This window comes from Thunnus thynnus, chromosome 11 (assembly GCF_963924715.1).
Source record: "Thunnus thynnus chromosome 11, fThuThy2.1, whole genome shotgun sequence".
NCBI lineage: Eukaryota > Metazoa > Chordata > Actinopteri > Scombriformes > Scombridae > Thunnus > Thunnus thynnus.
The window spans coordinates 16541441-16556091 of record NC_089527.1 but is presented as its reverse complement, the minus strand read 5'-3'; the positions used below and the strand labels follow the sequence as shown (position 1 = coordinate 16556091).

General features: G+C 38.8%; 1 protein-coding gene and 1 long non-coding RNA gene across 2 annotated transcripts; one reads left to right on the top strand and one right to left on the bottom strand.

The window, feature by feature from the left end:
* Positions 1-3788: 3788 nt before the first annotated feature.
* Positions 3789-5602, bottom strand: LOC137192588 (uncharacterized). The gene is made up of 3 exons (XR_010930589.1): positions 5457-5602; positions 4353-4406; positions 3789-4245 (listed from the first exon to the last, which is right to left on the bottom strand). It is a non-coding gene; the product is annotated as an uncharacterized lncRNA (long non-coding RNA).
* An 815-nt stretch (positions 5603-6417) lies between these two features.
* Positions 6418-14647, top strand: LOC137193263 (collagen alpha-2(VI) chain-like). Its single transcript, XM_067604593.1, has 15 exons — positions 6418-6505; positions 6662-7218; positions 7460-7486; positions 7573-7599; positions 7721-7765; positions 7853-7906; positions 8058-8120; positions 10168-10230; positions 10334-10387; positions 10474-10509; positions 10601-10663; positions 11302-11364; positions 14104-14166; positions 14353-14415; positions 14519-14647. The coding sequence occupies exons 1-15, from the start codon at positions 6418-6420 to the stop codon at positions 14630-14632; spliced, it is 1380 nt and encodes a 459-aa protein (XP_067460694.1). The 3' UTR covers positions 14633-14647.
* Positions 14648-14651: the final 4 nt, after the last annotated feature.

The following is a 14651-nucleotide window of genomic DNA, read 5'->3' as shown; positions in this document are numbered from 1 at the left end:
GCTCCCTGTAATTTTATTAGTGATGTTTCACCCAACTGAGTCTTCCTCTGATTTTGCCTGAGGAATAAAGTTAAAGGGAGCTGTGATTCCAGTGTGCGTGTACTTCATGTTCTGCTCTTTTTACCATCACTAATGGCGGTTTTGATGTACAGTTTTGAAAAAGAATAGCATTTTCTTTTTTAGACACTCATTATGTGATTTTGTTGATTGTATGATGAGATTTAAGCAGTTTTTGAGCAGGCATTTGCTGTTTTTGGAGTACAATTTTGTGTCACCTGCTCTCAAGTGACACAACAGGACCTTTTGCAGGATGATGCATCTGAACAATGGAGAAAAACTGTTGGAAGGACAGTCATCGGTCCGTGCATGAAAACATGTTCCTGCTCCAAAGCGTTGTTGTCACTTGCAGTCCATTAGGCACATATTCATGTTCACTTTTGGCTCCCAAAGTCAGTGATTTCGCCATCTCTTGGCTCTCAGATTCAGATATGCTCTTTGATATTTCTCCACGGCTCGTATTTCATGTCCATGAAAGATAAGTTTTATCCCAGGGGACACCAGATCTCAAAAGCATGTTGTGAGAGGGGGCGAAACACTGTTAAAAACATGCTCACAGTAGGGCAGGGAGCAGGTTATTGATGTTACTCATTTTTCTTAACAACTTCAACAGACTGACACTATGACACTTTGCATCTAAACACTCTAGACACTATTGTACGGTTACTCATTAGGATGCATGTCTCATAAAAACATTTTGATGCTAGTATCCATTACAAGCAAAAAGCCAGAGCCAATCACAGAGCGAAAACATTTTGCCTTTGAGCCAACATGCATCATATTAAAACACACCATTAGCTTAAAAATACATATGCTATGAACGATATGCATTATTTAAAGTGATGCTGGAGCTTAATGTCATGCTTTTTTTTTTTCCAGTCCTGAAGATTTTTGCAAGGCACTTGCACAGAAACCAAGTGGTAACCTTATCTTATCAATATAACAGAGCTGACATTGATCTTTTATTCAACTTTAATTGTGTGTGAAACACAGTGTCGAATGATAACTACCTGCAGTTATGTAGCTGAATGTGTCAAAAAAGCATAATTGTGAAGTGCAGTTTAGACTTTTAAGTATTATTTCTAATTAGTCTCCCCATTACATGGTGGATGTACTGTTTTGCAACTCTGCTATTCCTCATCATATTTAAATGCCTGGAATACAGTACAGTATCTGCAGAGAATCAGGTAGTGCTGTGATTTTCTGCTGAATTATTTAAGTCATGAAGTGCTGATATCAATGGGTGTGGAGCTGCTTTATAGAGCCAACTTGCAAGGAGCCGGGAGGTTGCCGAGAGTTCACCATGAAGCTGCTCACCTCCCTTCTCTTCACTCCTTGTCTGTTTGAATTCACAGGCGCACACACCTTGCTTTGATAAACCCCATCTCAAAAAGACAACCAAACGCAAAGGAATTTATTACCTGAGTATTTTATTTCAGGATTAATATGGGCCTCATGTCTTCAGCAGTTGCAATATTTAACTGTGCTCTGCTGCACATGTTAAGATCATCTCTATTTCATGCTTAGGAAGTAACTAAATGTTAAAATTCAGTTCCTGTAGATGTTGCTGGGGCAGGAAATATGAAGTTGCACTTTACTTTTAATGCACTATTAACCATTTAAAGTTATCCCTTTACTGACCCCTGCAGGGTCAGGTTTGGAAGCATTGCCATACACAGTTTCAGGATTTCCTGGTTTTGTCGAATTTCTAACTGTTGTGGAAATATTGAGCGTTGGTCAACACCTCGGTGAAGAAAGTGTGCACGAGCCTTTGATGTTTTAATGCTGAGAATGTTTATTGAAACACTTGGCCCAGCGGAGAACTGAAACAGTAAACATCAAGGTGTTCTGCACAAGATGCTGTCTCTTCCCGTTCTGCCCTCTGAAGGTCTGGCTTTTAGTCTTTAACCCCAACAGATCAGCCCACAATATGAGAAATTAGTCTAATTGGTTCACTAGTTTCTAAAGCAAGGAACTGCACTTTACCCGTGTTAGTTCAGGTCACCTTGCATGGAACTTCAGGTCACTGTCAGCACATTCTGGTTGATTATGCCCATGAATCTATGCATTCACCTATCTGTGTTGTCTGGGAGTCTCAGGCCATCTCCCTGAGCTTGGTTACTGGGACAACGCCAGTTCACTCTTTATCAGAGTGGCTCCTAAACACCCAGATAGCTGCATATCCAAGGAGAGGCAGTGTCTCTCTCTGTAAGACTTGATGTTGCTTACTCTGTGACCTCAAGGCCCATGCTTGACCCAGTATAACCCAATTTGTAACACCTAAAGATGGAAAATTCCATAACACTAACAACATCCGCACCATTCCTCTTCAGAGAAATATATATTTTTTTATCATAAAAGCAGTTGGAATGAAACAAAGCAGGACTCCTGTGGTGGTTTTGCAATTTTTAGTTTGAAGTAACCATGACACAAAAAACTAAGCCTTTCATGAAACTTATCAATCACATTTTCTATCAAATTGTAAAGCTTTTAACATTTCTAACATTCCTCCTAAAGGGAATCGGTGAGGCATTTTGTAAATCATGAATGTGTGAGCTTCATACAAACCAGCGATTTCAGAGGAGTTGCCTTTCTCCTTGTTGGTGTACAGTGTAATAAAACCATTGTGGCCACTGCTTTCATCTGCAGAAAACTGACCCAATAATGGGTTTTTTTGCAGAATTTCAATAGTAGATCACTGAACTATTGAAACTGGATAAATTGCATGCAGCTAATGTGCTATGAAGTCTGAGTCACACTGGGAAAAAGCATCAAACTCACTACCTGCCACTTCTCGTATGCCTGAAAATGAAAAGGAGCATTTTGATGAGCTGTTCATCATTGTTGAGGTGAGATGAGATGACAGGTACTCTCAAGCCAAGAAGCCTTAATGGTCAGTGACAATGCTGGGAAAAATTTGCAGGAGAGGCAACCTGAACATTTACAATCAGATTCTTCTTCTTTTTTGAACCAAAAAAACATACTTCTAGTTTTTTCTTTTCTAACTTGCTCAGTGGCTGTTTGTTTTTTATGGACACTGCTCTGAATCCAGCTTCTGTTCCAAATGACAAACAATGATACGAATGTTAACCAATGAAATCCTCCTGCGTGTGTTTGTGGGTGCGTGGAGTTGAGAATAAAATGGCCAAGTGCACTGATATGGGAATGAATTCCAATTGAAATGATTATCTGCTTGAGTTTCCTGACAGCTTGTATTTTAAATTGTCAGCAGTGTCGCCACGGTGAGTAACTTTATTTTAACTTTCCTAAAGGACAGACAGTCAGGCAGCTAATTTAAAATATCAAATGTGTTTAATTCCTCTTCACTTAACATATGTGTGGAAAGTAACTAAGTACATTTGCTCAAGTATTGTACTTAAGTACAATTTATGAGGTACTTGTACTTTAGTACTTTAGTATTTCCATGTTATGCTACTTTATCCTTCCACTATAATATTGTACTTTCTACTCCACTACATTTATTTGATAGCTTTAGTTACAGATGAAGATTTGACATAATGGATAATATAACAAGCTTTTAAAATACAACACATCGTTAAAGATTAAACCAGTGGTTTCCAACATTTTGGCTTTAGACGTCTTACAAAAAGCAGCAGTTGGGGTCACATTTCAGATGTCTATGGTCACATGGTTTCATTTCAATAAATGTTCAAATGATCCAATATTTCACCAAAAACTTTACAAGGGAGGGCTGGGAGGAGGAATTTTTTATTTTAAATGGCCCCAAAATGTCTGTTTGTCATAAATTTTTAGAGCAGCAATAGGTGTAAAATCAACACAATAGATCTGTCTCTTTATAGACTGTAATAGGCACGGATCTAATATGACTTAAATGCTATCCATCCACTTACAACAGGCACAGATCAAGCAAAGGTATTGAAGTCAAGGAATGTTATCTCCTCCCTCTTAGATAAGTTGAAGGTCCTAAGTATGTTACTCATATACCGACTGATGTTAGATGTGTGAACCTCTAAAAATAAAAATGTCATAAAATCATTTAGACTAGTTTATGCCTAGTATGAGTAATAGGCCTATGTCATAAAATTCAGTATTAATTTTAACTGAAAGCTTAAACAACTCCCATTCACTTTCTTCTTGATCACTAACCTCCATCAGACCTGCTCCTTCAGCCCTGTCAGTCTCCTCCATCTTCCTCCTCTTCCTCTCCTGTCTTCAGTAACATGTTCTTTTATTACACTCAGATTGACTCAAGGCTTAACGAGTGATCAACCAGTTTAAGTTTGTATTTGTCTGAACTGGCAAAATCTTCTCACCTGACTGGCCTTTGGCAGAGCTGCTGCCTTTTTGAAGAAATGTCGTATATCCATCTATATGTTGAGGAAATGAGGGATATAAAATTGCGTTATGATCAACACACTCTGACAACACTACTACAACACACTACTGATATGATTGTTTTGAAATACTTAAGAGGCATATAAAAGCAAAATATGAGAGCTGTCAATAACATTATTTCTATCTCTTTCTTCGTTCATCAGCTAGTTTATACAGTGGAAACCACTTATAGTGATCACGTTTGTCTGGGTCAAATTAATTACTATAAGCGGATCAGATGATAATTATAACCGATTTTTTTCTTTTTCTTTATTTCTCATGCAGATAACCATCTAATTGACATTTATATATTTATTACACAAATTAAAAAGTAATGAAATTGCCAGGTTTGCTATTTACTGTAGCTGTTTCAAAGTACAGTACATCTGTTTTAAACACTTGTTTCGTTGCTGATGCCTTCCTGACTCGTTTTAAGATGAGAGAGAGAGAGAGAGAGAGACAGAGACAGAGACAGAGAGGGAAGCAGTGCTCAAGCGAGCTAGAGGGTGGATGAGAAGAGCGAGCAGTGGTAGCCTGAAAACCGGTGAATGAGAGGAGGAAAACGTTATTTTTTGATTGTTTCACGGTGGTTACAAATAAACACACTCAGCACCCCCGCACTCCTGATAGTGGTGCCGCAGCCGCAAATTACAATAACATGTGTATCATGGGAGTAAGGTAACACATAAAAATAAAAACAGAGTTAATTACAGTAATTTTATCTTTTTCCTCCATGTTTTCATGTATGAAAAGACCCAAAATGAACTCTGTAAGCGGGCTACTTGATAACTATCAGCAAATTATTTAAACAGCATTTGTATAGGACTGATTATGTCCTGAGCTTCTTGATCCTTATAATCGGTTTCCACTGTTTAATGTTAGTGTTATATAGCCTATCCTCTTGTCTTTTCCTCACATAAACCTAAGGTTAGATAACGTTAAGCAAGAAACAAACGAGTAACAACTTGATAGCTCGCTACATTGACCATCATTTACCACAAATTCATATTGGAGCTATGCAGCTTCACTCTGTAACTACTTACTATCTCACTCTGTATATAATGTTTATCCTGATGAAGTCTTCGCCAGCATCTAGTCACTTCGATAGTTTCTGACTACCGTCACAGTCTCTACTGTGGGCTCTGAGCGGGCAGCACAGCCAATGGAAACGCTGGATTAGAGCAGCAGCAGCCTCTCCCAGGTCCTAGTGCCTTGCGTTTTAGGTACATTGTGAATGTGGGGACTTTAATGAAAAATGAATGAAGAAAAAACTATTGATGATTTAAACTAATAAAGTAGATTTATTTTGGGGGAGTTAAAGAAGATTTCAGGGGGGCTAAAGCTAAAGCCCCCCTGAAATAGACCTAGCGAGTTTTTAAAACTCTTTTAAAAACTCATTTTTATTTAATTGCATTTAATTAGAGGTTTCTTTTTCTTTTTTTTAATTCTTAAGATTACCTTTGTTTACATTTCTTATTGCCTTGTAACTTTTCGATATGTATTTGCATTGTGTATTTTGTTCAATGTCTGTGAAGCACTTTGTAAACTTGTTTTTGAGAAGTGCTATATAAAAAGTTTATTATTATATTATTATTACTTAAGTACAAGTAAAAGTATTTACATTCCACCGCCTTCCTATCAGCATAACAGAACAACTCTTATCAATCTATTATCTTCTTTATGTTTTGGGAGTCTTGATATGAGATAGTCTAGGAAACTTGAACAGGTAGGAAGCAACAACTAAAATTTCCATTTCTTTTTCCACACTGTGTGTTTATTCTCTGACATTGTTTAAAACAAAGATAAATATTCCCAGGTGCTGTTGAGATGCCTTCTTTGAAGACTCACTTGTTTGACAGCTATTTCCTGCATTTAAAGGGGGTTTTGGCATTAAAAGTGAGCTTTGTACAACTGTCCTACAGTGCACTCCTCTCTGTCTTGTTTTTTTCAGGAGCTGCAGGAAAATGGCAGTCATTTCAGGGTTCATCTTTCTGTGCATGCTACATGCTGCAGTCTCTCTCTCAAGGTATCCTGACCTCTCGTGGATCGGGGCCAGTACCTTGCCAAGGTTATAGTCCAGGCCCACCAAGAAGTGAGATTGAGTTCCATTAATTTTTTTCTAGCCCAGTAAAATATGTTATTGTTGGAGTTGCCTAAGAAGAATTAAGGCCTTTTCATTTATTACGTTTGTATTTCCTGTAGAATTTCTGATTTGAATATTTATTTTTGTCATTGTCCTCTCCTCCAGCTAGGATAAAAGACTGCCCCATCAAGCTGTATTTCGTCATTGACACCTCAGAGAGCATCGCCTTGCAGGAGGCCCCAATTTCAATACTGGTGGACAAGGTCAAGAATTTCACCAAGATCTTTGCTCAGAAGCTGGATAATGAGGTGTACCGGGACCAGGTCAGCTTTAACTGGTCCATAGGAGGCCTGCATTTCTCTCAGAAGCAAGTGTTCTTCAGCTCATTTACAACCAGGGAGAACTTCATCAAGAATGTCAATAAGATCGACTACCTCGGCAGAGGCACCTACACCGACTGCGCCCTCAAAAACATGACATACAAAATGACCCACCAAAACCTTAAGGAGAACGAGACTGCCCTCTTCTCTGTGGTCATCACTGATGGCTATGTGACAGGAAGCCCATGTGGGGGGATCAAGGAGATGGCAGAGAAGGCCCGGGACCAGGAGATCCATCTGTTCTCAGTGGCAGCATCCAGGATCATTGACAAATTAGGGATGAAGGAGATAGCCAGCTCTCCTATTGATGTGTACCGTGATGACTATATAGCTGTGGACACTGTAGACAGACAATCAAATCAATCAATCAGTCAAAAGACCAAAACGATTGATCGTATCATAAAGCCATGGTGATCTGAAACATTTTCTTGCTTTGAATGCTTATATTTTTATATTTTTGTTTGGTGTTTGTGCAGATTTACTTTTCACTTACTTCAGTCTTTTCTTTACAGAAATATCAAGCCTATTTAAAGGTAAGAAAACCTTTCATTTCAATAACATGTCCTTTTGTGCTCTGATATAGGGAGAGGCTGGTTTGAAAGGTGACAAGGTGAGGTTGAAATCTTTATGTTCCTACTTTTCTGTCAGATTGAATGAAGTGCTGTTTGGATTCATAAATCTGTTTTACTTCAACAGGGTGACATTGGACTAAGTGGAGCAAGGGTAATATCATGCTTACATACATATTTTCTCTTTATATCATACTACATCTTACACTGTGCATATAGTCAAGATTTACATACTGTAGTTAATTTTCTGTCTTCACTGACCTCCAAACACTCAGGGTGTGAGAGGAGTATCTGGCAGGAATGGAACTGATGGACAAAAGGTGAGTCTTCCTACGAAAAAGTAAAAGATATATCATGACTCCTGTATGTTAAGTATGCTGATATGATATCCTCTGTGAAATCTTCAGGGTAAGATTGGCCGAATCGGGGCTCCTGGTTGCAAAGGTGATCCAGGTGACAAGGTAAGTCCTTATACTATTTGGTTACTATTATTCTAGATATCATCTTAAATCTCATTGTTTAGGTGAAATAATGAATCTGGCTGGTGAATTTTATAATTCATCATTCCTATTGTTGTAAAAAGTTACTGAATTTTATTCTCATCTCTAAAAGGGACCATATGGCTACCCTGGAAACATTGGTGAACCTGGGACACCGGGTGAGAAAGGTGAAAAGGTCTGTATTAAATCAAGGCAAGGATCTTCTCATTATTCTCATTTTGCTGTAAAGAGACAGAATGAATAGAAACTGAAACATTCAGCTGACTTTTATTAACCACTCTAGGGCTCTAGAGACAGAATCAGTCTGTCAATCAAGTACTTTGGTCCAGAGTGAAATATCTACAATTATCTGAAGAAAATTTGAGTGCAGTTGCTTTAGCTGAAAGATGGTGCTTCAGAGCATATCACAGAGCCTTGAAGACCCTGATCAACCAGCTCCACATGTAGCTTGGCTGTTAGAGCAGCTGAGCAACATTATCTGCCAGGAAAACAGTTTTTCTGAGGATGTATAGCTAGTGAAACACCTGTGTGAGCTGGTGTGTGCAGAAAGTTGTGCAGAATAAACCAACTTCAATTATCAGAGCAATGCTTTTGTCAGCATCTTTGTCAAAAATAATCACTACAAGAATCAATTGTAAAGAATAATCACTACAGCCAAAATATACCAGGTGCCAAACCACGTGAAATTGTCCCCAGTAATGGCTGGCTGTCACCAGTAATCCCAACAGGAGGACAGGAGGACCAGCATTAGTTCTATCTTTAAAATATTAAAAATCTGGCAGCATCAACAAACAATTAAAAAAACCTAATGGATAATAATTGGTGCTTGACTAAAATTAAAAGACAAAGACAGACAAATGAACTAGAGCAAATAAATGTAAATAAATTCAATTTCCCATCCTCTTTCACTTATAGACATTTCTCAATAAATACCAGAAATTTAAATTCACAACCCAGGCAGCCATAGGGGTGTGTGTCCTCCAGGAACAGCTCGGGCTTACCAGTCAATATACAGTACAAAGAGAAGAACAGTCAACCAGTATTATAGTATATACAGTCCAACATTTCATGGCATATATCAGAAGAAAAAATATTTGCAGCCCCAGATTCTCAGCTATTCTGTTGAGTTGGGCAATTTCACTTTATCTGGGCAGATCATCATCTTTAAACAAAAAAACGATACTCGTAGTAAATATGACATTTTGGCTGACTAACATATGTGTTAAACCATGACTTATCTAAGGTACTTTGAATTACAACAGCTGTCTATTTAGGTGGGGACGGCTGTGTTAAATCAGTTTACCTACAGAGATATAAATTTCCTATCTGAACTTCACATATGACTCTTGAAAATTACTGCATGTCTTTTACCCTAGATCTCAGTGTGTGTGCCTCAAACAACAGGCAGAAAACAAAGAGGCCTACCACACTTCAAGCTTGGCCTTTTCTTACCTAAGCACCTCCCACTGACACACCTGTCTCTACTTCCTAACATATCATTCACTAATCCACTAGATCTCCTGGATGCTAAAGTCCCACCTACTACAAGAGGATGTCCTCAAGAAGCTGAACAGTTTAGTTTCTACATGAAAGTCTGTGGGACTAGTCGGTGTCAAAGTGTTGCTGAGAAGGAAAGGTGAAAGGATAAAGAAGTAACTTGGAGACCATGATTGTGCTTCACTGAAACAAGCACACTAAATTCCTGTTAGCCTCAGCTGTACTATGACATTAAGGCCAACATTGCTAGCAAGCAAGTTACCATGTTAACGTTAGCATCAGCTCAAATGCTGCATTAGAAGTATCCAACCCAACAGTGTATTGCTCAGTTAGCTATACTGACTGTATATTAGCAATATAAGATGTTGTTTAGATGTAAGTAACAGTGTTTGTAGCTTTGCAGCCATGTTTACATCTCTGTCTACTGGTTCTTTGCCAAGTGGGAGACACAAGTCAGCTGTCAGAAATACCAAATATATCTGACTCAGATTTTCTGGTAATTTTCCCAGGAGCTCTGCACCCTCAGGGCAGACTTATTTGTCCATGAAGGGTGAGAGCCTAAGAATAGCAAATCTGTCTTTTTTTTTCTTTTTTTTTTTAAATCCACTGAAGTTTATTTTCTGGTGTGTACTGAGCATGTGGCATGTGTGAGGTCTTCTAAATCTACATTAACTGATGTCTTGTGTGGTTTTGGGGGTTTCTTTTGTTGTTTGTTTGTTGTTTAGGGTGAAAGTGCCCCCCCTGGGAAATCTGGTCTCCCAGGCCCTGATGGTGAAAGAGGACCAAAGGTAACCTTTAAATTAAATTGCAACAGAAAATGTCTTTTGAAAATTTAAAATTTCTCTTATTTATCAAAAAATTGAATCCCTGACATGAATATCTGTTCCTTAGGGTGAAAAAGGAAATCCTGGAAATCCAGGATCGCCAGGAAAAAGGGGAACTCCGGTACAAATGATGTCTTATTTCCTTTATAATTACTTCTCTCATACTGTCAGTTAATGATAGAAGGTGACTCTGAAATAATCTTTCAGGGCATTAAAGGCTTGCCTGGACCAAATGGTGAAGAGGTATTTCAAACACTTTTATTTTATCAACTAAATGACTTTCTTTTTGAGAATTTGCTGTAGTTTGTCATGAAATATTAATAAATGTTAACAGGGAAGGAGAGGAGACCCTGGATCAAAGGGAGGACAAGGACCTGATGGGGAAAAAGGAGAGAGGGTAAGTTCAGCACTCAGATAAATGAGCTTAGATCACTTTCATGTTTTCAATGTAATCTGAATGTCATTGTTATAGTTGTGGTGTTGTTTTTGGAGCAAGTATGTGGTGCTGAGAACATCTGCTCTTAAAATACAATTCTACAGAATTTCATCTCAAATATGACTTAACTTAGTGTGTTTAAAAAAAACAAAAGGAGAAGAACATGAGGGAAAGAGCATTTGTGATCTGAAAGCCAAATAACAACTTACTTTGTCACACTGACAAATCACAGTGGATTCCACTGAACAAACAAGAGATTTCAACAGAACGAAAGAGCTGAGTCCCATGAGTTTTAAATCTCTTCCACTAGGCTTTACTCCCACAGAGAAAGATCATTAAACTCCCTTGCATGTCATTGTTGTGTTCTGTTGTGTTGTACTTCATGCATTGTGTGTGATGATGTGTGTTAAGTGTAATGCTGATACCCCAGCCCTGTCCCTTCCACCCCCCACATAGACAATAAAGTCTAACTAATATGCCTCTCACATATTTCCCTGGAACAGAATTATCACCTCTCTTACTGTTACTGTTGTGTTTTGTATACATTAAGTTATGATTAATGGTCTGGTGCAAATCCTGACACATTCATTTATTTTAAGGGAGAACAAGGGCCACATGGAGGGAGAGGCCAACCTGGGGAAGACGGACTCAAGGGCACCAAGGTGAGGGGAACAAGCTGTGGGTGGATTTTGGCAGGATGACTTAGCTGCTTCTTAAGAAGTCAGCAAGTCTTCCTTAGACCTCCAATACTGAATTTATGGACTAGGTGTCCTGCCAAAATAGCTAGATAAGTGTTATCTCATCTTAGCATAAGAACACATTTTCATGGGAAATTGCACTGCAAAAGAAAGACAACACAACTTCTCCTGCACTATGCTTTGCCAAATTCACATCAACCTGAGTAACACTGTGGGCCCTATCTTACACCCAGCGCAAAGCGGCACAAAGCATGATGCAGGTGTCTTTGCTAGTTCAAGACCAATGGAGTTGTCATTTTCCCGTCCAGTGCCCTCATTGTTTAAATAGCAAATGCACTTGCGCCCCTCTGAGCGCCCATGGGTGTGTCTTAAAATGAGGTGTGTTCACACTCATTGTTGGTGCATTGCTATCTTGAGGCAGCGGAAAGTGATTGCAGGATTGATCAACAAAAAACAGAGGCCTGTACTATGATGCAGGATTTGGAGTTAACTACAGCTTTAATTCTGGGTTTTCAGGGTTATGACGATGGTTCGCTTTTTACAACAGATTAACTTCAGAGGATCGGACATGGGTGTATAAAAGAGAACTGGATACAGGAACAGCAACATAGTGGCCAGACCATGTAATTACAATGTCACATGATGCTATTGGGCCCAAAATGACTTTTTCCCATAGAGTTACATTGTGAAAGAGACATCTGTATATCAGCTGATACATTTTTTCAGTGATGGTCTATGGGGAAAATGTTTTTTGGACTGCAGGGGTATTTTTCGCTTTAATACCGCAAGTGACCACTGGGAAAAATTGGCTGCAAGGCTGAGCTGCAGAGCCCTATCCAGCTCTAGGAATAAACGGGGCCCTGCCTCCAACACTTTCAACACCCAAACCACTGACCTCTCTTTCAACCTGGCTAGATCACCATGGCAATTTATGCTAAACTTAACCTGGTCTGGAGCTGGTTATGTTCCAAATTTTGGCTTAAAACAGCTATGAGAAGCATTGCTCTTTCACTAACCACTTGATTTGCCGCTGAGTCCATTGAACACTGCTGGTACTGCAGCTATTAGAACACTGGTTTGAAAATTGATAAGTGTTTTATCATACTTACCATTGTTTTTTTTATGTCATATTGTAAATTTGTAATGGTGCAATAGGTTAGGGTTACGATTTTGTTTAACTGTACTTTAAATTGTAAAAAACAAAAAAACACTAAAAACCGATGAAATGAATGAACAAAACATGAACAAAAAAAGAAAATTGATATTCAATCTATAAAATTAATTTCACTTTGATTTGGCCAAAAACTAAAGTGATTTCCACTTATACTTCATTAAGGGACAGAGTCAGACTTGAATTCACTTCTTGAATATAATGTTTAAATCTGCTGCATCAAATTTAGAGGTTAAGAGCTGTGAATGTGGGAGGCGTTGAAAGAGTATTAAATGGTAAAATAATTATATTAACTTACGAATTGACACGGTCAGCAATTTTCTGCCAGCATTCATCTCTCGCCTTATTTGCACAACATTGTTGCTTTTTTCTGTGATAATGTATTTATATCCTCCATAGCTCTCTGTTATAATGACCTTTTCCTCCTGACTTTTCCCGACGTACCCTTTTATGGGGACACGCACAGAGCCTGAATAAGAAAGCCTGAGTTAACAAAGACAGCTGATAACCACCGTTGTGATACCAATCATCTCTGATAGCGAGTTTAGGGTTTGTCAAGCCAGCTCACACAAAGAAAGCCTGAGTATGTTGAACTTGCTTCGTAGTACAACCCTCTGAACACACTAACAGATAACTAACTAACAGGTGTATATATGCTCAAGGAAACAGGTGAAAACAATGATTAAACTAAAGAAGGTATTGACCGGAAGCTTCTGCTGCCAGCAGTCAGATCAGCACCTTGGATAGCGCCGCAGCTCATGGTCCTGGCAACTGTATACGATAATTTTTTTTTTTACATAATCAAAACAATTTTTGAACAATATTTAACAAATATTCTTTAACATTTGAGATTACAGTAATCAGGTTTCAATGCTTTCAGTAATTAAAAGCCCGCTGATTTTATCTGTTACTCCATGACCGAACAAAACGATTTTAAAGAGAACCAAAACTGTCATTAAAAAACAAACAAACAAAAAAAGAAAAACAAAAACCTTTTCAAAAAAACAAACGAAAACAAATCTGCTACAAATTAATGAACAGGATCTTAAACTGGTGGTCTTCCTCCTCCTCGGGTTCGCAGGTGAGGAGCACCACGACAGGGCTGGTCACGGGAGGGTCCAGGAGCAGCAGGGGCCAGTGTGATCCTAGTGGATCGGGTGGATGGAGGAGATGCTTTCACTTGTGCATGAGCTGATCCGTGTCCTCTGCAGAGAAGCGTTCCTTCTTACTACTTGCAAATCCGCCATTATAATAGCAATCCGCTAAGGTGCAAGCGCACTTGGCTTTTAAAGGGAATTGGAAATGACACTCTGATTGGTTTATTGCATGTTACGTCCAAAACACAACCATGATTAATTAAGATATTAAGTACAACGCTTTTACAAGTGGATTTAGACAAGCCTTCAATGCTCTTGCGCCATGCGCTTCAGACAGTGCGCTTAGATTGTTAAAATAGGGCCCTGTGTATGTGGGCTGGAGTGAAAGTAATGTCCAGTAAAGATATTTTCTCTGATACTTCCTCTCTCTTACAGGGTGACAATGGACTACCAGGACCAAGGGGTCAGCCAGGAGACCCAGGGGGCCCTGGAAAAATTGTATGTTGTTTATAACATTCAACTTAAGTTTATTTATAGTACAACATTTACTTAAAATTACACACCACAAGATTGCAACACATCATAATAGAGCTCTTGTTTTGAGGGGATTCTTAATGAAATATCACTGGTTAACGCACAGTTAATGATACTATTTTCATTGAATATCCTCTTTTGTGGTCGCAGGGCTCCATGGGAAATCCGGGAGATCCTGGACCAAGGGGAGACTCAGGGCCTAAAGGAATAAAGGTGAGCCAAGAGTTCAACTTTTCAGATCATCACTTTCAGCAAAGAGATGGTATTCATGTAAAATACTGCAACATCATTAACATCTTTTTTTTTTCTTCTAAAGGGTGACAAAGGAAGGCAAGGATTCAGCTATACTGGAACGAGAGGGCCCACTGTACGGTTTCCTGCTTACCTCACGAAATTCTTGCATGTCTTTAATGTTGCTACTTTAGTCTGAGGTAACTCTGCTTTTCCCA